We start from the raw sequence: 21,290 nt of genomic DNA on the forward strand, positions 1-21,290 counted from the left end.
GGACCACTGCAAACAGTTTTGTTCATCCTATTATAGGAAAGATATTGCCAAGCTGCAGAGGGTGCTGAAATGATTTACGAGGATGCTGTCTAAACTAGGGAGCTTGAGTTAGACGGAGAGGTTGGCCACACACAGGAAAATGAGTAGTGACCTCTTAAAAGTTTCAAAAACCAGCAGGGGTATGGAAAAGGTGGATGGACATAGTCTTTTCCCCAGTATTGGGCTGTCCAGAACTAGAGGGAACAGATACAAGATTACAGGGAGACGACTAAAAGCAACCTGACAGATTGGTAGTTTCTTGACAAAGAAGTTAGTGACTACCTGGGAGGAGCTGCCAGAGGAAGTGGTTGAGGCGAGTACAATTGCAAAATCTAAGAGGCATTTGGATAGGTACGTGAAGGGGTAGGGCTTGGAGGGTTATGGGATGCTGAGATCGGCATGGACCAGTTGGGCTGAAGGGCCGGTTTACTCTATGATTGATATATTTGGAACGATCTGACGTGATGACTTGCGAAACAAAACCTCTCACTGTACCTCGCTACACGTGACAATAATAAACCACTTGCCCTTTGAGTCTGAAAGAACGGGATGTACGGTAGTTGGAAAAGTGCACCGGAGCGTCACTTTCCTCTGGGTCCTCTTTCAGGAGCGTCACAGGCCTCTACAGTCACCAAAGAGTTAATCGCGCTCTGTGTCGTCAGGTGGACGCTGGCGACGCGCCGGGCGGAGAAACGCTCCCTCCCCGGCCCGCGGGCAATGGCAGACGGACTGCAGGTCTCACACAGCCGCAACCTGCCGGCCGCTGTCACGCAGTGCTTCTCGGTGGCGGCCCTGTGCACGGCAGTGGCCGATCCCAACTGGTTCCAGGTCGTGCCGAACGGCTCCTCTCCGCAGATCTACGGGGTGTCGTACGTGGTGCGGCTGCACGGAAACATCTCGTCAGGTAACGAGGCGAGGGGCAAGCGGAGTCGGAGGTAGGGCTGGGCACGCCGGTGTCGTGTGAGGGGAGGAGTCACCCCCTGAAATTCCTGGTGCCTACTTGCGGGCAGCGGTGTGTTTCTTGTGCATCGGGTCGTTCCTGCGGGGCGTGTCACCAGTTAAAACTCCCTCAGAAACTTTCCCTCTCCCCCGGAAAACAAAATAATTTTTTTTTCCAGATCCCATTTCGGCACTGAACGTTAAGACATTAAAATGTTAAGTCAGTAATTTCTAAAACACACTTTTTGCTTAAATGCTGCTCTTCAGGATCTGGGCATAGCTTAAAGTGGTGTAAAGTCAATGAAGTACATTTTTAGTTCTGTTCCAGTTGTAAGGAATGCGACAATTAACTCATTATCTCCTATCAGTGATGTGGCTTTCTTATTGCCCATCGCACCGCTTCTGTTCTGGTCAGCAGTGAAGGTTCTCCAACTGGTCTTGGCGGTGCTCAGGGCTTCCTTCATCGTACCAGTACCTTTCTCTCTGTTTTCTCTACTGTCAGTCAGGCAAGTCCCGGGTGGAGACTCGGGAATACCGCCACACACAAATGTAGAAGGATTCTTTATTGCTGTTTCTGTAACAAGTCAGTGCTGTTTGCCCCCGAACCTGGAGGGCCGCTGGACCACTCTTAGTCTGGTGTTTACCCTTTGACCTGTTTGGCATTGGCGACCTTACCAAGAGCCAAAGCATCGGGCCCTGCCTCCAGCCAGTTTACCTCTCTATGTCACTGAGGCACATAGGCCTCTAAACCACAGGATGGTTGTGGCCCTCTTGGAGGGATTTGTCGGGATACATTTTCCCGTTGGGATATTGTCAGCTTTGATGTCCACCTTGGTTTCAATACCTAATTTTAAAAATGGTTTGAAGGAACACTTGACTGGACTGAAAGTTTTGGAATATGGCCTATTGTATTTTGGATGTGCAAGTGATTTCTACCACCTTTTGGCCATGCTTAATCCCAAAGTTATTGCTATTGGTCAATAGCTAAAATTTCAGATGGTAGGTCATTTGCTGTTTCTTGTCACCTTAACTGTAGGCTGTGCCCCTTTCACAGTTTCTCTCTTCCCATCACTGATTTCTTCACAGTTCTACACACCCTGAAGACTTTTTTGTCACCTCTCATTTCATTGTCCTCTCCCATCACTTACAAATTGCCCCGTGTTTTATTTCACACTGGTTTCTGACTTAAGGCTTTGACTTTTTAAAAAAAATATTATTTATTCATTAAATTTTAGAAAATTACAAGAATAAAAGAGATGATGAAATAGTGAGAAAAATAATATTAACCCTCCCCCCTCCCCTTAACCCTTATCTAAAGAATGAAGAAAAAAGAAGAGAAAGATTGCCTGGATATCGGAGGATCCCCACATGCTCCATGGAGTTCAAAATAATTTTAATATTTATTTTTACTTTCCCCAATTACTTTATAATGTTATCTTCAAAGGACCTATGTATTTAATCCTATCTTTCATAAGTATGGGAGCCAAATTTTCAAAAATATATCATATTCATTTCTTAGACTGTATGTAATTTTTTCAAGTGGAATACAACTATGTATTTCATTATTCCAACAATCCATAGTTAAATATAAATCAGATTTCCAAGTAACTGCGATAACTTTTTTGGCTACTGCCAATGCAATTTTTATAAATTTTTTCTGATACTCATTCAATTTAAGTTTCGGTATTGTCCCTTCAATGTCTCCTAATAAAAATAGTACTGAACTATGTGGGAGTTGTACTCCAGTAATTTGTTCCAATAAAAGTCTTAGATTTATCCAAAATGGTTGAATTTTAAAACAAGACCAAGTAGAATGTAAAAAAGTACCAATTTCTTGATTCAAAATTTACATCTTGTGTGTATAATTTGATTCAAAAACAGACAATTAAATCAGGAATTCATAAATCAAGACAAAAATGGGAATCTGATTTGAATGTTAAAATTGATGGAAAAGTCAAGATTATGTTCTGATAGTATGAGAAATACAATAAATGTTTGACTTAGATTAATACAATATAATTTTTTACATCAATTATATATAACACCACAGAAAATAAATAGATTAAATTCAAATATGTCTGACCAATGTTTTCGACGTAATCAGGCTTTGACTTCTAAAATAATATCAATTGCCAGGCATAGTCTGTTTTTGTTCTGGTGCCCGTGGTGGCACAGGGTAATGAGGGATGTGTATTTCTGTCCTTGGGCTCCCTCTGTTTTTGGGTCCTGGGTTTCTTTGCACTTTAAAACTTTTGAGTGAAAATATAGATTGCTGATTGGGAACCGGTGAATATTTGATGGAAGGACAATGTCTTATCAGCTGGAGAGTCTAGATAGATCAACATCCATGCTTTTAAGGTGAGAGGGGGCAAGTTTAAAGGAGATGTGCGGGCATCGTATCTTTTTCTGACACAGACTAGTAGGTATTGGGGCAGGAGTGATAGTGTAACCAGACACAATAGGGGCATCTAAGAGGCATGAATAGGGAATGGAGGGATATGAAACCATATACAGGCAGATGGAATTAGTATAATTTGGCATCATGGTCAGCATAGAGATTGTGGGCTGAAGGGCTTGTACCTGTGCTGTACTGTTCTATGCTTTATGAATCAAGATTCCCATAATTAATCAGCTCCCTCTGTCTTTACGAATGTTGAACAATCTCCACTAGATTTACTGATTGCAGTAGGACATCAGGATGTGGAAACGATCGGCTTCCCCAACTAGGAGGGCTAAGGTTAAGGTGGATTTGGATGCCATGTACTAACAAGAGGCTTATCTGCACATTCTAATTGAGAGTCCCAAGATCTACTGTCCGGTAGGAGCTTTCTGACAGCCCAGGTAACACTTGAACCTCCGCAGTACAGTAATATGCGAAAGTCTTTGGCTCATATATGTAACTATGGCGTCGAAGACCTTTGCACAATACACTGTATTTGTTGATGTGGAGTGGAGAGTGAGTATGTAAATTTGGCAGGAGCAAAGGATGTTGTGAATAGCGAGAGTGGAGTGCTGCAGGAGGGGTGTGGGACAGGCGGCAGAGAAGGAGTGCCAGGGATGGGTACACTCACACCCTGCCCTGAGCCACCAGAGGCTGATTTGATTCCAAACAATTGGATTATTGATCATTACAGAATGTGATTCTGTTGCTTCCTGCTCCCTCTCCTCTCCCTTCCCCTTTTTCCAGCCATGATTCCCCTGTCTGTGCCCTCTTCCCACTCTCAATGAGACCCATATCCGAATCACCTTTATCATAACTCACTCATGTCATGAAATTTGTTTCTTATTTTTGCAACAGTATAGTGTAATACATAAAATTATTACAGCACTATGAAAAGGTCTGAGACACTCCAGCTAAATACAAGTGCCCAAGACTTTTGCGCAGTACTGGACAGTGACAGGCCTTCAGTAGCAACGTCAGGCAGCCTTGAACTTAACGTTCATCATTACCCGGTTACACATGTCAATTCAGTTAAATAAACGCAGCAAATAGAAGTGTCGCTCAGCTACAGATGGTTTAAAATATAACCTGTATATAAACATTCTTTGTTTAACATGTTCACTTTGTTAAATATGCTTCTTTTGCAAAGATGTTAAAAGCAGGACTGTACCTGTATTCTGATACTGGATGAGGTTGCACACAGGTGCTATTACATGGCCTGCTCACACGCACGTTTTTTTTGGGTTCAGTCCTGAGCTGTGTGTGATGGGGAAAGTGGTTTCGAGAATCAAAGAGACATAGAGGATGGTCCAGTGAAGATGCACTGTCCTCTGGAAGCCCCCTGTGTACAACTTGTATGTTCTCGTTGTGACCATGTGGATTTCCTTTGGGGGCTCCATTTTCCTTCCTCGGTCGAAAGGTGCACAGGTCAGAAGTTAATTAGTCACTGGGGCGGCACGGTAGCACAGTGCTTAGTCCAACACCTTACAGTACCAGTGACCCCAGTTCAATTCCTGCCACTGCCTGTAATGAGTTTGTATGTTCCCCCCGTGGCTGCGTGGGTTTCCTCTGGGTGCTCTGTTTTCCTCCCACAGTCCAAAGACATACCGGTTAGTTGGTCAATTGGTCATTGTAAATTGTCCAGTGATTAGGCTAGGGTTAAATCGGGGTTGCTGGGAAGTGCAGATTGAAGAGCCAGAAGGGGCTGTTCTGCACTGTATATCAATAAATAAATAAGCATATTGCCCTTAGTGTGCAGGTGTGTGGGGGCAGTAGGGGAGAAAATTGGGCAAATTTAGGGGATTAATATACAAATGGTATAAATAGTTTGTTAATGATCAGTGCAGACTTGATGGGCTGAAGGTCTCCGATATATGACACTGTGGGGATGAGTGACAGGTGATACGGTTTGGAAAGGCTTAAATGGATATGGGTTAAGCTAGTGTTATGTTGCCATAGACAGGTTGTGTGGAAGGACCTTATTTCCTTGCTGTGTTCCTCTCTGACTCTATTTGTCCCATCATGTCCATGTTGGCCAAATCTTTTCTGAACTTTTGGACATTAGCCACTGTTCTTCAAATGCTCATCTGGGTAACTTTTAAGTATGATGAGGGCTTCTATCTTCCGCCTCCTTTCAGAGTTCTAGACCTTTGCTACTCTTCAAATGAAAAGATTCGCATTTTAATTTTAACGTGTCTCCTGATTATTGACCTAAGTACTGACCGAGATGGATATTTACTCCATACCTCTAGCTGAGGACTTGTGATGAAGGGCCTCAGGCTAAAACATCAGCTGCTTATTCCTCTCCATAGATGCTGCCTGCCGTGCTGAGTTCCTCTAGCATTTTGTGTGCGTTACTCATAATCTTATGAACCTCTATCAATACCCATAATCCTGCTCAGCTTCATCGTTTGAAAGAAAACTGCCCCAGTCTAGCTTGGAAATATAGTTTTCTGGTCCTGGGAACATCTCATGAATCTCCTCTGTGTTGCCATTTCATTCTTTCTGTATTGAGGGGACTAGACAGTATGGAGGACTCTCTCTCCAGCCTGACTGTAGTACAGTTCAAGTGTAGCCTCCAGGCTCTGTGCTTTACAGATAATCTGAACGGCAGAATTTGTGTGAGGAAAAACATATACAGTACAACAAACTAATACATAAATACAAGGGATTCTGCAGATGAAATTCACTGTTCATTCCCCTCCTGAGATAATACTTGCTGGCCGGACTTTGAGTGGTCCCGGGTTCGAATCCAGCCGGCTCCATGCATGCTTTCCATCGGTGCTGGGTCGAGCATCAAGCGGGCAACTCAGCCTTGTAAAAAAACAGATGAATGTTAAAGAATTAGGAAGGTTAACTCCTGGGTCATTGAAAGGAAAAACAACAACAATAGATGATGCTTGACCTGTTGAGTTCATACAGCATTGCTCTAAATAAATATAAAGTGTGAAGGAAACTTAGTCAATTTTGGTCAAGGGTTCACTCTATATAAAAAAAAAGGGTTCACTCTATAGAAAATCACAATACAGGTGATGTTCTAGGAATGCAATCCTTCCATACTACAGGGGTGTATTGTGCTCCTTGAAGTGCACCAATGAATTGGAGGGCTGCAAGGTTTCATCTAGGTGCACAATGAAGAATTGCTGCTTGTAGATCCAGGGGTGTTGTGTTTCTTTAAATGTTAGTTAATTCAAGACAAATTGGAGAAAGGAAAAAAGCTTTGATTTTAAAATATTTGGTCTCATGGTAATTATTAAGATATCATGATGTTCCCTTGTGACTTTCCTTTATCACATGCAACTGTTAAATATAAGAGAGACGCTTGTTGAGCTAAAAAAAATCAAAATCTGATACAGATGGAATGTAATCTGATTTGTGCACAGAAAACTCATGCAAGCAAGCTGTACATTATGGTTGTGAAAAATTTATTAATAAAGTGTTACAGTTATTTCATTAATATTACCACATGATCATTTGATTAATCTTTAGCCAAAGGGTGGTAAATCTGTGGAGTTCATTGCCACAGACGGCTGTGGAGGTCAAGGCATTGTGTATACTTAAAGTGGAGGTTGATAGGTTCTTGATTAATCAGGGTGTCAAAAGTTACTGGGAGAATGGGATTGAGAGGGATAATAAATCTGCCATGATGAATTGGTGCAGCAGACCTGTTGGATCAAATGGCCTAAATCTGTTCCTGCCTTTTGGTTTTATGGTGTTACTGGGAAAAGAACCAGCTATTCTGTGTGGATATCTAATCTGAAATAATCAGCCTTGTCTTGGAGAACTTACCTTGGAAATATGTGAAACCAAAATTGGAACATAACAATTTGCGGGTTGAGAATATGTAGTACTGTAGTAATTCTGTGTATTGCACTGTACTGCTGCCACAAGAAAAACCAAATTTCATGTCATATGTGAATGATGATAAACCTGATTCTGATGTGGGTGTCTATTGCGGACTAAGAGTGGGAAGGGGGTTGGGAGAAGGGAATATGGTTAGGAAAAAGGAAAGGGAGAGGAGAGGGAGCAGGAAGCATCAGTGAAACAATTTAACTCTCTGCCTGGATGATACAACAACTCTCAATCCCCGTATAAGCCAACCTCATCAAGGGCAATTGCATCCTGGTGCTTGTAAATATGGGGAGATTAGAATTTCTGCTGCACTTTCCAGTGATTTAGGGTGACCATGTAGATCTGAGACAGTGTGAAATCTTTTCTGGTTTCCCTTTGGATCATTTCTGCTATAATAGGGAGACTTTCGATTTGCATTAGGGAGAACATGTCAAGAGCAGTGTCCTCTTTTATTAAATTTTCAGATATTTTCTCTCCCAAGGCTAAACAGGACAATCCATCAATATTTCCATGAGTAGCTGTCCTCTTGAATTTGACCTTGTAATTGAGTCCTCCAAGAAAAAGAGCCCAACTCTGCATTCGTGCCACTGCTGTTAGTGGATCACCCTTCAGTGGATTGAAGATGAACGCTCGTGGTTGATGATCAGTAATGAGAGTAAACTCTCTCCCATGCAAGTACAGGTTAAAACATATTACACTCCAAACCAGACTCGGGGCCTCTCTTGTCAATCTGTGAGTAGGTTTTCTCTGCAGCGGTAAGGGAATGTGATGCAAAGGCTTTGGGACGTTCACTTCCATTGCACATAACATGTGATATGACTACACCTATACCATAAGGGCGAGGAGTCACAGGCAGGCTTGACTGGATGATGTAGATCATAGTGTGTGAGTACTGTGTTTGATGTCACTTTTACTTTACCTTTTGGAAAGCCATCTCGCACTGCTTTGACCATTGCCATTTCTGCCCTATCTGTAGTAATGAGTTCAAGGGATGGAGCACAGTATCCAGGTTTAACAGGAACCTGTTGTAATAATTGGCAAATCCTAAAAAAAGATGGCAGCTGTGACACATCCTTGTGCCTTGTGGCATTCGCCACTACTTGAATTTTCTCAGCATACTTGTGTAAATGTTGTGTGTCAATGGAGTGACCAGAGTAAGTGATGCTTGGTTTAAAGAATTCACACTTGTGCTCTGATCCCATAATCGTTTAGTCATTTTAACACTGCCTTGAGATTTTGGAGATGTTCCTTGTCATCCTTACCAGCAACAATAATGTCGTCCAGGTAACAGTGGGATCCTCAGCAGCCTTGCAGCCCAGCTTTCTGCCAGAATGCAGGTATAGATGCTACTCCAAAAGTTAGAGTGTTCAAGCCCTTTGTGAGTGTTTATGGTGAGAAACACTTTGGACTCTTCTTCCATTTCCATCTGTAGATAGGCCTCAGCTAAATCCACTTTGCTGAGGTGCTTCTCGACAGAAAGGTTTGCAAAGATATTATCTATCCTGCAGTGCATATTGATCTACTTTCAGTACTGACTTGATAGTGACCTGAAAATCACCACAGATCTTGACAGACGCATTCTTTTTGGCTACCAGGACCATTGGTACTCCCCATGAGCTCCACTCAACCTTGGAAAGAATTCCTTCAGCCTTTATGTGATTTAACTCACCGGCTACTTTATCAAGGATATGGTATAAGGCACCAAACAAATTTTGCAAAAACTTTGGTATGGCATTTTCATTTAACACTATTTTACCCTTGATATATTTTGAGTTTTCCATTGCCACCCTTGGACCTGTTGAGGCATCATCCAGCACCTTTCTTAATTGGCTTTCAGTTGATTCTATAGCAGGGGATGTGGCATCCAAATGGTGGTTGGATTTCCGATCAAGTTGTAGTTGTCTCGCCCAGTCAAGGCCCCACAATGCTGCCTCTCCTATCTTTTTTTTACCACATACAAGCCTAATGTAGCTATTATATTTCACTGTTATGAATGTCATTCCCACAGGAGTTATCTTTTCTCCAGCATAAGTTCTTGGATATCTGCAGACTTCAATTCAGTATCTTTGATATCATGTTCCAGCTCATTTGGTGAAATGTTAAAAACAGCTGAGCCAATATCCAATTTCATTTTAATTAATTTGTTGTCCATATCTGATGTAAGCTATATTGCTCGTCTGTTATTTTTCATTTTGTAAGTCTCAAGGAGACTACTCAGTCCTGGGTCACTCATCATTATCAGATTTTTCATCAGCTGCACACAGATTAGTCCTCCTTTTGAAACTGCAACTTTTATATTTTTATCTTTTCTCTTCCTTGTGGATTCCATTTATTTTTGTCTGCGCAACGTGCTCCTTGTGTCCTATTTTGTTGCATTTCCTGCAAGTTTCACCTTTAAAACTGCATTGGCCTGGTGTTCTGGCAGGGCATTTGTCGTACCAAGCTGTGATGCATCGGGTAATCACCTGAGGCAGTTCAGGTGATGGTGACCTATCTTGTCTATGGGATGTACATGATTGGCGCTGATGGTGATGTTCACAACTGGGAACCTGTAGCTCTCAACCCCAGCACCACTGCTGTAAACAGGAGAGTGTGTGCTGCTGATCTAAACCCAGCACCACTGATTAAACAGGAGAGTGGGCACTGCCGATCTAAACCAGGGCACCACTGATTAAACAGGAGAGTGGGCACTGCTGATCTAAACCAGGGCACCACTGATTAAACAGGAGAGTGGGCACTGCTGATCTAAACCAGGGCACCACTGATTAAGCAGGAGAGTGGGCACTGCTGATGTAAACCAGGGCACTGCTGATCTAAACCAGGGCACCACTGATTAAACAGGAGAGTGGGCACTGCTGATCTAAACCAGGGCACCACTGATTAAACAGGAGAGTGGGCACTGCTGATCTAAACCAGGGCACCACCACTGATGTAGGTAGGGTGTGTGCACTTCTCCCAGCTTACCGAAGTACACAAGTGCTTGTTTCTGTGCTGCAGTGCTCTATGGCTTTCCACCCTGGGTACAGCAGATGTCTAGGAGTAAAAGCAAGCATTCAGCTGCTGTGAGACCAGTTGGATGGTTGCATTGGGACCTTGACGTGTGTTGTGCGGCTGATGGCTTGAAAATACGTGTAGTGAAGAATTGGTTGGGTGCAGTAAGAACACACCCAGTCTCAACAACCTCTCCAACAAATGGATCAGAAGGTCGCTTGTCTACAGATTACAGAGTCTGCAACGCCGGCAGCCACGGACATCTCCAGACCACGTTCCTTGCTGCTGACCTCAGTAGTTCTAATGATCCTGAGCAGGTTCAGAACCCGGACTCTGCTGCCATCAATGCGAGTTCCAGTGACCTCGGACACCTTCAGAGTGCCTATTGGATAACCTCCAACTCCGACTCCAGTCCAAGCTGGGGCTTCACGTGCTGCCGCTGGAATTCCGGTCTTCCCTTTCCTCACCACCACTCTGCAATCCCACATCCCTCAGGTCCTACCGCCAACTCTTGGGTCCTCGGAGACTCCATCTTCCTTTCACCTCAGCATCCCAGAACACCCCTCCCCTCTCCCCAGACACTACCAACCCTCTTCCTCGCCTCTGATCCCAGGTTTCATCCATGCTGTGTCTTCACTATTCTGCCTCAGAATGTTCTGTCCTCAGTAAGGGCCTCACCTTTGTCCCCCTGTGCCCACACCTCAGTGAGTTCTGTACCCACCACGACGCTGATCTCGTCCTCTGCCACCTCAGTTTCCAGGTCTATTTCTTTGGCAAGGACTCTCCACCCTGCATTGATGACCCCTTCTCCCGTCTTCAACCCTCCTCCTCTTCCTGGACACCTTGTCCTGGTCTTCGGCCTGCTCTGGACCTTTTCTTTGCCAACTGCCAAAAACTGTCTCAACTTCACCACTCCTCTCTCCAATTCTAACCTTACTCCTTCGGAATGCACTGCTCTCCACTCTCTCCACACTAATACCAACTTCACCATCAAACTTGCAGATAAGGAGGGTACTGTAGTAGTCTAGCAGACTGTCTTCTACTTTGCTGAGGCCAGGCAACAACTCTGAGACACCTCCTCTTACTTACCCCTTGAACAGGGTCCCATGAAGGAGCAGGAGGCCATTGTCTTCCACACCATCACTGACCTTATTAAATCTGGGGATCTCCCATCCACCGCCACCAACCTCATAGTTCCCGCACCCCGCAACTTCTGTTTCTACTTCCTACCAAAGACCTGCTTGACCAGATAGACCCATTGTTTCAGCTTGTTCCTGCCCCACTGAACTCATATCTGCAGAGCTCAACTCTGTTTTATCCCCCCCAGTTCAGTCCACTCCTACCTACATCTGTGACACGCCACATGCCACACACTCTGGATCTTTTCAATGATTTCAGGTTCCCCAGTCGTCTTATTTTTACTATAGATGTGCAGTCCCTATACACTTCCATCCCCTTTCAGAATGGCCTCAAAGCTCATCATTTCTTTCTGGACACCAGACTTAACCAGTTCCCCTCTACCCCCATTCTCCTCCGTCTGGCGGAACTGATTCTCACTCTAATAATTTCTCCTTTGGCTCCTCCCACTTCCTTCGAACAAAAGGTGTAGCCATGGGCACCCACATGTGTCCCAGCTATGACTCCCTGTTTATCGGCTACCTGGAACAGTCTCTGATCCAAGCCTACACTGGTGTCAGTCCCCAACTTTTCCTATGCTACATCGACCGCTGTATTGGTGCTGCTTCCTTCACCCATGCTGAGCTCGTCAATTTCATCAACTTTGCCTCCAACTTCCAACCTGCCCTTAAATTTACCTGCTCCATTGCTGAGCACCTCCCTCTCCTTTCTCAATCTCTCTGTCTCTATCTCTGGGGGCAGCTTAGATACTGATGTCTATGATAAACCCACAGACTCTCACAGATACCTGGACTATACCTCTTCCCACCCCGGTATTTTTAAAAACACCATCCCTTTTCTCAATTCTTCCGTCTCTGCTGCATTGCTCTCAGGATGAGTCTTTTCATTCTAGAATGAAGGGAGTGTTCTCCTTTTTCAAAGAGAGTGGCTTCCCTGCCCTCACCATTAATGCAAACCTCAACCGCATCTCTTCCATTTCACACACATCTGGTCTAACCCCATCCTCCTGCTACTCCACCTCTTGACCTCACCTACCACTCCATCAGCCTCCACATCCAGCACATAATTCTCTGTAACTTCCACCACCCCAACACCCCACTTTCTGCTTTCCGCAGGGATTGTGCCCTACCCGTCTTCGTTGTCCATTCATCCCTCCGCAGTGACCTCCCTCCTGGCACTTACCTTTGCAAGCGGAGCAAGTGCTACACCAGCCCCTACACCTCCTCTCTCACTACCATTCAGGGCGCCAAACAGCACTTCACCTGTGAATTTGTTGGTGTCAGCTACTGTTTCTGGAGCTCCTGGTATGGCCTCCTGTATATCGGTGAGACCCAATGTAGATTGGGAGACCGCTTTGCCGAGCACCTATATTCCATCCACCAGAAAGAGCATGATCTCCCAGTAGCCACCTATTTTAATTTCACTTCCCGTTCCAGTTCCAACATGTCAGTTCATGGCCTCCTCTACTGCTGTGATGAGGCCGCATTCAGGCTGGAGGAACAACGCCTTATATGCCATTTGGGTAGCCTCCAAACTGGTAGCATAAACATCGATTTATGAACTTCCAGTAATTGCCCCTTTCCTTCTTCCTTCAGCATTCCCCATTCCCACTTCCCTCACTCGCTGTATCTCCTTGCCTGCCCATCCCCACCTCCTGGTGCTCCTCCCCCTTCCCTTTCTTCCGTGGCTGTTTGTTCTCTCTTATCAGCCTCCCCCTTCTCCAGCCCTTTATCTCTTTCACCAATCGACTTCCCAGCTCTTTACTTAACTCCTCCCCCTCTCCCAGTTTTACCTATCACCTTGTGATTCTTCCTCCCCCCCCCCTCACCTTCTTACTCTGACTTCTCATCTTCTTTCTGCAGTTCTGATGAAGGGTCTCAGCCCGAAATATCAACAGCTTATTAATAGGTGCCGAGTTCCTCCTGCATTTTGTGTGTGTTGCTTGGATTTCCAGCATCTGCAGATTTTCTCTTGTTCGCAATTAAACCTCTCCAGTACATGGTTTCAGTCCTCTACCATGGATTTGTCTCTGGTGTGTCAAAGGCAGTAGGGATGGGCAAAAAACTGTGATCTTGATGGCATCAACCACATCCTGAGAACAAATAAAAATAATATGAGAGAAGTTTGGGTCATACTTACCTAAAAATGTGATCAGCTTTCAAAAAATAAATCAACTGTCTCAAAAAATAACAGTGTGGTTTTAAGGTTTCATGGCAATTAGGAAATGCAGCCCCAGAATAACATGAGGCTGTTCAGTAACAGCAAAACCATCCAGGCTTCTTGCTCATGCAGTTCATTATCCAAAGGCAACCTTCTCAATTACAGAGGCACGAGGGACTACAGTTGCTTGAATCTAGAGCGATAAACAATCTGCTGGAAAAACTCTGAAGCTCCAGCTGTATCTTTGGGGGCAGGGGGAGGAAAGGCATTGTTGGTGTTTTGGGTCAAATCCCTGCCTCAGGACAATTGACAATTGTGGAGCTAGGAAAAGGATTGATCTAAACTGTAAAGTCTACAATAGTTGAAGAGCTTGCCGTCCGGCATAGTTCTGGTTGGCACGCACATTAGCTTAGTTGGTCTACACACTAGAAAGCTGTCAGTGACCATGAGTCCCCAACCCATCAAGAGTCAGTGCTTTGAGTAAGAAGAGGAAATTTAGAGATTTGAGGATAATATTTGTGTCTCACCTTTTTATACAGTGAAGATTCTTGAGCAAACCCTGTTGGAATGCAGTGATGGCCATGCAGACAAATAGTTACTAAATGTCACTCACTGAAAAATGAATAGCAGTCTATCTTGGGCAATCTCTTGGGGTCATGGATTCTAGTTGACTTTCCATGAGGGAATAGTTGAAGGGTAGACATTCTGCCAGAAGCCTGGGATAACTTCAGACCAGCATTAAACACTGGCTCCTTTCAAGGCCAATAGGACAGATAGATGGAATTGATTAAGGCCCTGAGTAGAAGCCAAAGGTTTTTTTTCCCTGAAGTAAAAGAGGCAATGTGACACAGCCATAGAGTAATACAGCAAGAAAATAGTCCCTATGGCCTAACTGGTCCATCAGATTCAGATTAGTTTTATGTGAATTGTGCAGTGAAATGCTTCATTTGTGTTAAGCTAAGAATGTGCTGGGGGCAGCCCGCAAGTGTTGCCAGCATAGCATTTCCCACAATGCTCAGCAGAACAACAAACAGACACCACAAGAAGCAAAACAAGCCAGGTTCCTTCCTCCCACCCCCGTACAGTCCTCCATCCCCAGGATAGGCTGTCGGTATCTCTGGCCTCCGGAGGACACGTGGATTTGCAGCCGCTGCTCTTCTACTTCACCAGAGGGCATGCAGATTCCCAGTGCTGTTATTCGACTTCCTCAATGGACTCACAGAACCAGGGCTCCAGACATCAGGCTTTGACTCCTAGACTTCTGTTTGACCTGTAACCTTTGATCTTTGGTATCAACCCCGGGACTTGCTGACCATGATGAATGAGGACCCGAAACTCCAGGCCCCGAACACCAGACTTCCCAGTGACCTAGACCCTGAACATACTATGTTACCCTCCCTGATGGTCCCTGTTGCCCGCATTTGGCCCGAACCCCCTGACCCCCCCCCACCCCTGTGTATCCATCCAAATCCTCCTTAAATGTTGCCGTTGTACCCACTCAACAACTTCCTTTGCAACTCTTTTCAGGTACAGGTTAGCCTCTGTGTGAAATAAAAAAAAATGCTATCTCCCAGGTCTCGGCTGTTTTGAGGTTTAAAAAACAGTTACTTCTCAGTCATTTTGTGTGTAGCTTCAGGATCAGGTTTTAGTGTGTGTGTGCGTGTGTGTGTGCGTTTCCAAGTCAAGATGGTGAGTGACTTGGAGGGGGATTTCCAAGTGCTGTGTTCCCAGGTATCTGATGTTCTCGTCCTTCTAGATGGTAGTGGTCGTGGTCTGGAAGATACTGCCTTAGGAACTTTGATGTTTTGTTGCAGTGTATCTTGTACATAGTACATACTGCTGCAACTGTTCATCGATGGTGGAGGGATTGGATGCTTGTGGAAGGGGTACCAATCAAGTGGGCTGTCTTGTACTGGATGGTGTCAAGCTTCTTGAGTGTTGATGGAGCTGCCCTCACCCAGGCTAGTGGCGAGTATTCCATTACACTCCTGACCTGAGCCTGATAGCAGACAAGCTTTGGGGAGTCAGGAGGTGAGTTATACACAGCGGGATTCCTAGCCTTTGACCTGCTCTGGTAGCCATAGTGTTTATATACCTAGACCAGTTCAATTTCCCATCAGTGGTAACCCCCAGGATGTTGATAGTAGGCGATTTAGTGATGGTGATGCCACTGAATGTCAAGGGATGATGGTTGAGCCTCTCTTGTTAGCAACGGTCATTGACTGGCACTTGTGTGGCTCGAAGGTTACCTGCCACATATCAGCTCAAGCCCGGATATTGTCCAGATCCTGCTGCATTTGGGTATGAACTGCTTCACTATCTGATGAGTCACAAATGTGTAGTCATCTGTGAACATCCGCTCGACTGACCTTAAGGTGGAAGGAAGGTCATTGATGAAGCAGCTGAAGATGGTTGTTCCTTGGACATTTCCCTGAGGAACTCCTGCAGTGATGTCCTGAGGATGAGATGATTGACCTCCAATCACCACAACCATCTTCCTTTGTGGCAGGTATGATTCCAACCAGCGGACGGCTTTCCCTTCATTTTCATTGACTCCATTTTAGCTAGGGCACCTTGATGCCATACTTGGTCTAATGTTGCCTAGACGTCAAGGGCTATCACTCTCACCTCACCTCTGGTATTTAGCTCTTTGGTCCATGTTTGGAACAAGGTGTTAATGAGGTCAGGAGCTGAGTGGACTTGACTGAATCCAAACTGGGCATCCGTAAGCAGGTTAATGCCGAGTAGGTGCTGCATGATAGTGCTGTTAATGACCTCTTCCAATACTTTGCTCATGATTGAGAGAAGGCTGATAGGGTGGCAACTGGCTGGGTTTGACTTGACTTGTTTCTTCTACACAGGACATACCTGGGCAATTTTCCATATTACCGGGTAGATGCCGGTGTAGTAGCTGTACTGGAACATTGGCTAATGGCATGGCAAATTCTGGAGCACAAGCCTTCAGGACTATTGCCGGGATTTTGTCTGGGTTCATAACTTTCACAGCATCCAGTGCTTTTGGCCGTTTCTTGATATCACGTGGAGTGAATTGGATTGGCCGCATACTGACCTCTAGGATGCTGGGGACTTCTGGAGGAGGCCGAGCTGGATCATCTATTCTGCACTCATATGATGAGAAATTTGTTGTTTTGCAGTAGCAGTACAGTACAAAATCATAAAATTACTGTCAATTACAAACAGAAGTGAAGTAATGAGGTTGTATTAATGGACCATTCAGAAATCTGATGGAATGAAGCTGTTCCTGAATCATTGAGTGTTGGTTTTCAGACTCCTGTACCTCTTCTGTGATGGTAGTAGTGAGCATTCTCTGGATGGTGGAAGTCCTCAGGGATGGATTCCACCTTCTTTAAGTCAATACTTCTTGCAGATTATCTTGATAGTATGGAGGCTTGTACCCATGATGGAGTCTACAAGCCTCTGCAGTGTCTTGTGGTCCTGTGCAGTGGAAGCACTGTACCAGATAATAATGTAACCAGCCATAATGCCCTCCACTGTTCTTCTATATCAACTTGTTACGAGTCTTTGGCAATGCATCAAATCTCCTCAAACTCATATAACGAAGCAGAGCTGCGAGCAGGCTTTCTTCATGTATTTGCTGGATCCAAAGAGTCTGTTTGTAACTTATTGCATAAACTAAACTGCCTAATTTCATTTCCTCAACACTATTTCCTTCAGGAGTCCAACACAAGGGTCAAAATGCTTCAGAGAATGAAAAATATACCAGTTGTTTTTCTGGCTTTCTGCAGGAGGAAACAAAAACTGCTGTGTTGTTTCCTAGTGAAATGATCTAAAGCTATTACGTTATACTTGCCAGGAGAGTTCTTTATTTAACAGGAACAGATAGAGTGAGAGGCAGCAGGGTAGGAGAGGATACTTGCTGAAAGCCAGCCCTGTACAACAGTTGGTTCATATCAGTCCAGAGCAAAGGGTGTACACTGGTGAAAAACCTTCTCCAGCACAGTGGACAAAATATTCCTGAGAGCTCATTAGTTAGCCCCTCAGGAGAAACCACCTTTTAACTAGTTGTGTGTAGTCCCATGACTTTTAAAGCTTGACACCATTCAGAAGAAAACTGCCAACTTCATTGCGAACCTAAACTACCCCTCGAAGTTTGCTCCCTCTGTCACAGGCCCACCATGTAAGGTGTATCATCTACAAAAAGCACAGCAGTTTATCACTTAACCTCCTTCAGCCAGCAGCATTCAGCTGTAAGACCTTTAGACATAGGAACAAAATTTTGCCCTTCAGCCCATTAATTTTGTTCTGCCATTTGATCATTCTCCTTTGTTCAACCCCATTCTCTTTCCTTTTCCTTGTAACCTCTGACACCCTTACTAATCAAAAACCTACCAACCTCCACTTTAAATATACCCATTGACAGCCTCCATAGCTGTATGTGGCAATGAATTCCACTGACTTACCACCCTCTGGGTAAAGAAATTACTCCACATATCTGTTCAAAAGGGATGTCCATGTATTCTGAGGCTGTGCTCTCTGGTGTTAGATTCCCCCACAGTAGGAAACATCCTCTCCATATCCGTTCTATCTAGGCCTTTCAATATTAGGTAGGTTTCAATGAGATTCTCCCCGCCCCCATTCTTCTAAACTCCAGTGAGATCAGGGCCAAAGCCATCAAACTCTGCTCATACATTGACTCTTTCATTTCAGGACATCATTCTTGTGAACCTCACCTGGATCTCTTGAATGCCAACACATCCTTCCATAGATGGAATATCGTGTCAGGAAGTGTATGGTCATGCACTTTGGTAGAAGAAATGAAAGGGTTGACTATATTCTAAATGGAGAGAAAATACAAAAACTGAGGTGAAAAGGGGCTTCAGAGTGCTTGTGCAGGATTCCTTAAAGATTAATATGTAGTTTGAGTCTGTGGTGAGGAAGGCAAATGTGATGCTAGCATTCATTTCAAGAGGACTAAATTATAAAAGTAAGGATGTAATGCTGAAACTTTATAAAGCATTGGTGAGGCCTCACTTGTATTGTGAGCAGTTTTAATTTAGAAAGGTGGTGTTGAAACTGGAGTGTTTGAAGGATGTTTGCAAAAATGATTCCAGGTTTGAACAGCTTGTCACATGAAGGCTCTGGGCCTGTTTTCATTGAAATTCAGAAGATTGAGAGTGACCTCATTGAAACCTATCAAATAATGTAAGGCCGAAAGGCCTCGATAGAGTGGATGTGGAGAGAATGTTTCCTATCGTGGGAGAGTCTAAAACCAGAGGACACAGCCTCCGAATAGAGGGGCGTCCTTTTAGAATGGAGATGAGAAGAAGTTTCTTTAGCCAGAGAGTGCAGGCATAGGCAGGCAGCTGTGGAGGCTAAGTCTTTATGTATATTTAAGGCAGAGATTGATAGATTCTTTGTTGGTCAGGGCATGAAGGGAGACAGGGAGATGGAAGGGGCTGAGAAGGAAAATGGATCAGCTATAATGAAATGCCGAATTCTGCTCCTATGTCTTGTGGTCTTATAGGGGGCCCAAAATTATTCACCATATACCAAGTGCAGTCCAACAAAATGTTTCATAAAACCTCAGCATTACGTCTTTACTTTTATATTCAAGTCCTCTCGAAAAAGAGGACTAGAATGTAAAGATCTCAGACTCTTTAAAAAGAGCTAAGACTTTTTTTATTTGTCTTTGAGTGGTGGTGAGTGTGGGGTGTGTGGTCTATCTGCCCTGTAAAGGACAGAAGTGGATGACTTGCAACGATTATGTATTAGGAATTGGCTGTGGTGTGTTGGAGTGACATGCAATGAGAAACAAAACTTAACAAGTGCAAATAATTATATAAAAATAATAGAAGTATGTATGAGGTAGGAAGTTAGAGTTTAAAAATGCAACTCATGCAGTTTTAAACAGCTAAACACAACAACAGATGAAATTTCTGGGGTACACCACTCAATAACAAACCATTCTAAGGAAGCGATGGAACGTAAGCTGAACGTGGTGAGTAGACAGGTTAGAGCAGGGGTCACCAACCTTTTTTTGCACCGCGGACCGGTTTATTGACAATATTCTAGCGGACCGGCCAGCGGTGGGGGTGTCAGTCATGACCTGAATATAGGTGATAAATTAACTATAAGTCACTTTTAAGTGGCTAATACGCACAATTTAATTTCTAAAAGGGTTCATCTAACAAATTTAATATTAAACACACAGTGCTTATTTTCCTCGCATGAATATTGTGAGAAGTCAATTATGTCACTTATAAGTCAAAAGCATCATAACATTTTAAGTAACATTTGGATATTAAACACACAGCACATATTTTCTTCGTATAAACATATAAAATCATTGCAGCATACCAGTATTGCTGTATCACTGGGAGCCCTGGGCTTGTTTCCCTGCAACAAGACGGTCCCATCGAGGGGTGTTGGGGGTTCCTTATGTCCAGACTATTCCGCAATTTGTTTTTCATTGTGGAAAACCCTGCTTCGCAGAGATATGATGTTGGAAATGGAAGCAACGTTTTCAGTGCTTTTGTGGCTATCTCAGGATATTCAGCCTTAACTTTAATCCATAATGCTGGCAAAGATGTAACGTCAAACATACTTTTCAGCCCACTGTCATTTGCAAGCTCGAGGAGTTGATCATCTTCTCACGCTGACATGGATGATTCACCGGGGACATTCACAAATAGGTCACGGACCCATTCCTTTGCACGTCTTGGGTCATTTGCGATTGGGAAGTAACGCTCAAATTCTGTCGACGGCGAGGATAGGTGATCGCGCACCAGCTGTGAGAAGAACGGTGCAGCTTCAGTCTCTCCCAAAATCCCAGCTAATGTTGGGAACATGTCAAATATGACCCTGTTCACTCACTGTCCCCAGAGTTCCAGTTTGGCTTTGAAAACAGACACTTTTCTGCCAACTTGAAGACAGTTGTCATTCTCCCCTGAAGTGACAAATTGAGTTCATTGAGCAGGTTGAAGATGTCACACAGATAAGCGAGTTTTGCTATCCAGTCCTCATCATTGAAGTGTGCTGCCAATGGTGACTTTTTTCCTGAAAGAAATCTCTGTAGGGGCTCTTTTAACTCAAAAACCCTGGCCAGGGGTCTGCCCCTCGATAGCCACCTGACTTCAGTGTGTAAGAGAAGGCGTTTGTGCTCTGCATCCATTTCCTCGCAAAGCTGCTCAAACAGACGAGTTAAGGGCTTTTGCTTTGATGTGATTGATAACTTCAACAACGTCACTCAATATGCTGTTAAGATCAGGTGGCACTTTTCGGCTAGCCAGCATTTCCCTGTGTATGACAGTGTGTAGACTGGCATTCAGGAGCAACCTCTTTGACTCGGGTAGTGAAACCAGACAGCCGTCCAGTCACAGCTGCAGCCCCTGTGCATATTCCAACACAGAATGACCAGTCCAGTTTGCCTGACATGTAGTCATGCAAAGACTTGAATAGTTCTGCCCCAGTTGTTTTAGCGACAGTGCACACAACATATCCTCGTGCACATTGTCTTGAAATATATATCGCACATAAACCAGCAGTATTGCCTTGTTGTCGACATCATCATTGTACTTGGGAAGTTGGGGAGAGGGGGAGAGGTGGAGAGAAGTCATATGAAGGCAGACAGCGCTGAACACCCACTTGCCTTCCACTGTTGTCCTCGTTGATTTCAATCTTGCATGACACTTTAATTGGCAAGATCGACGAGAAATGGAGTCTGTCGTGGGGTCGTGACCCATCTCCAGGC

At 44.3% G+C, this 21,290-nt stretch overlaps 1 protein-coding gene across 1 annotated transcript in view; it reads left to right on the forward strand.

Annotated features, from left to right (window-relative positions):
- The first annotated feature begins 548 nt into the window (after positions 1–548).
- Positions 549–21,290, forward strand: part of LOC132391905 (transmembrane protein 127) — a 57,802-nt gene continuing 37,060 nt past the window's right edge. The window contains exon 1 of the mRNA XM_059965664.1: positions 549–943. Coding sequence (XP_059821647.1) covers positions 589–943 — 355 coding nt within the window. The 5' untranslated portion in view covers positions 549–588. The remainder of the gene's footprint in view (positions 944–21,290) is intronic.

This window comes from Hypanus sabinus, chromosome 3 (genome assembly GCF_030144855.1).
Source record: "Hypanus sabinus isolate sHypSab1 chromosome 3, sHypSab1.hap1, whole genome shotgun sequence".
In the NCBI taxonomy this organism is placed as follows: domain Eukaryota; kingdom Metazoa; phylum Chordata; class Chondrichthyes; order Myliobatiformes; family Dasyatidae; genus Hypanus; species Hypanus sabinus.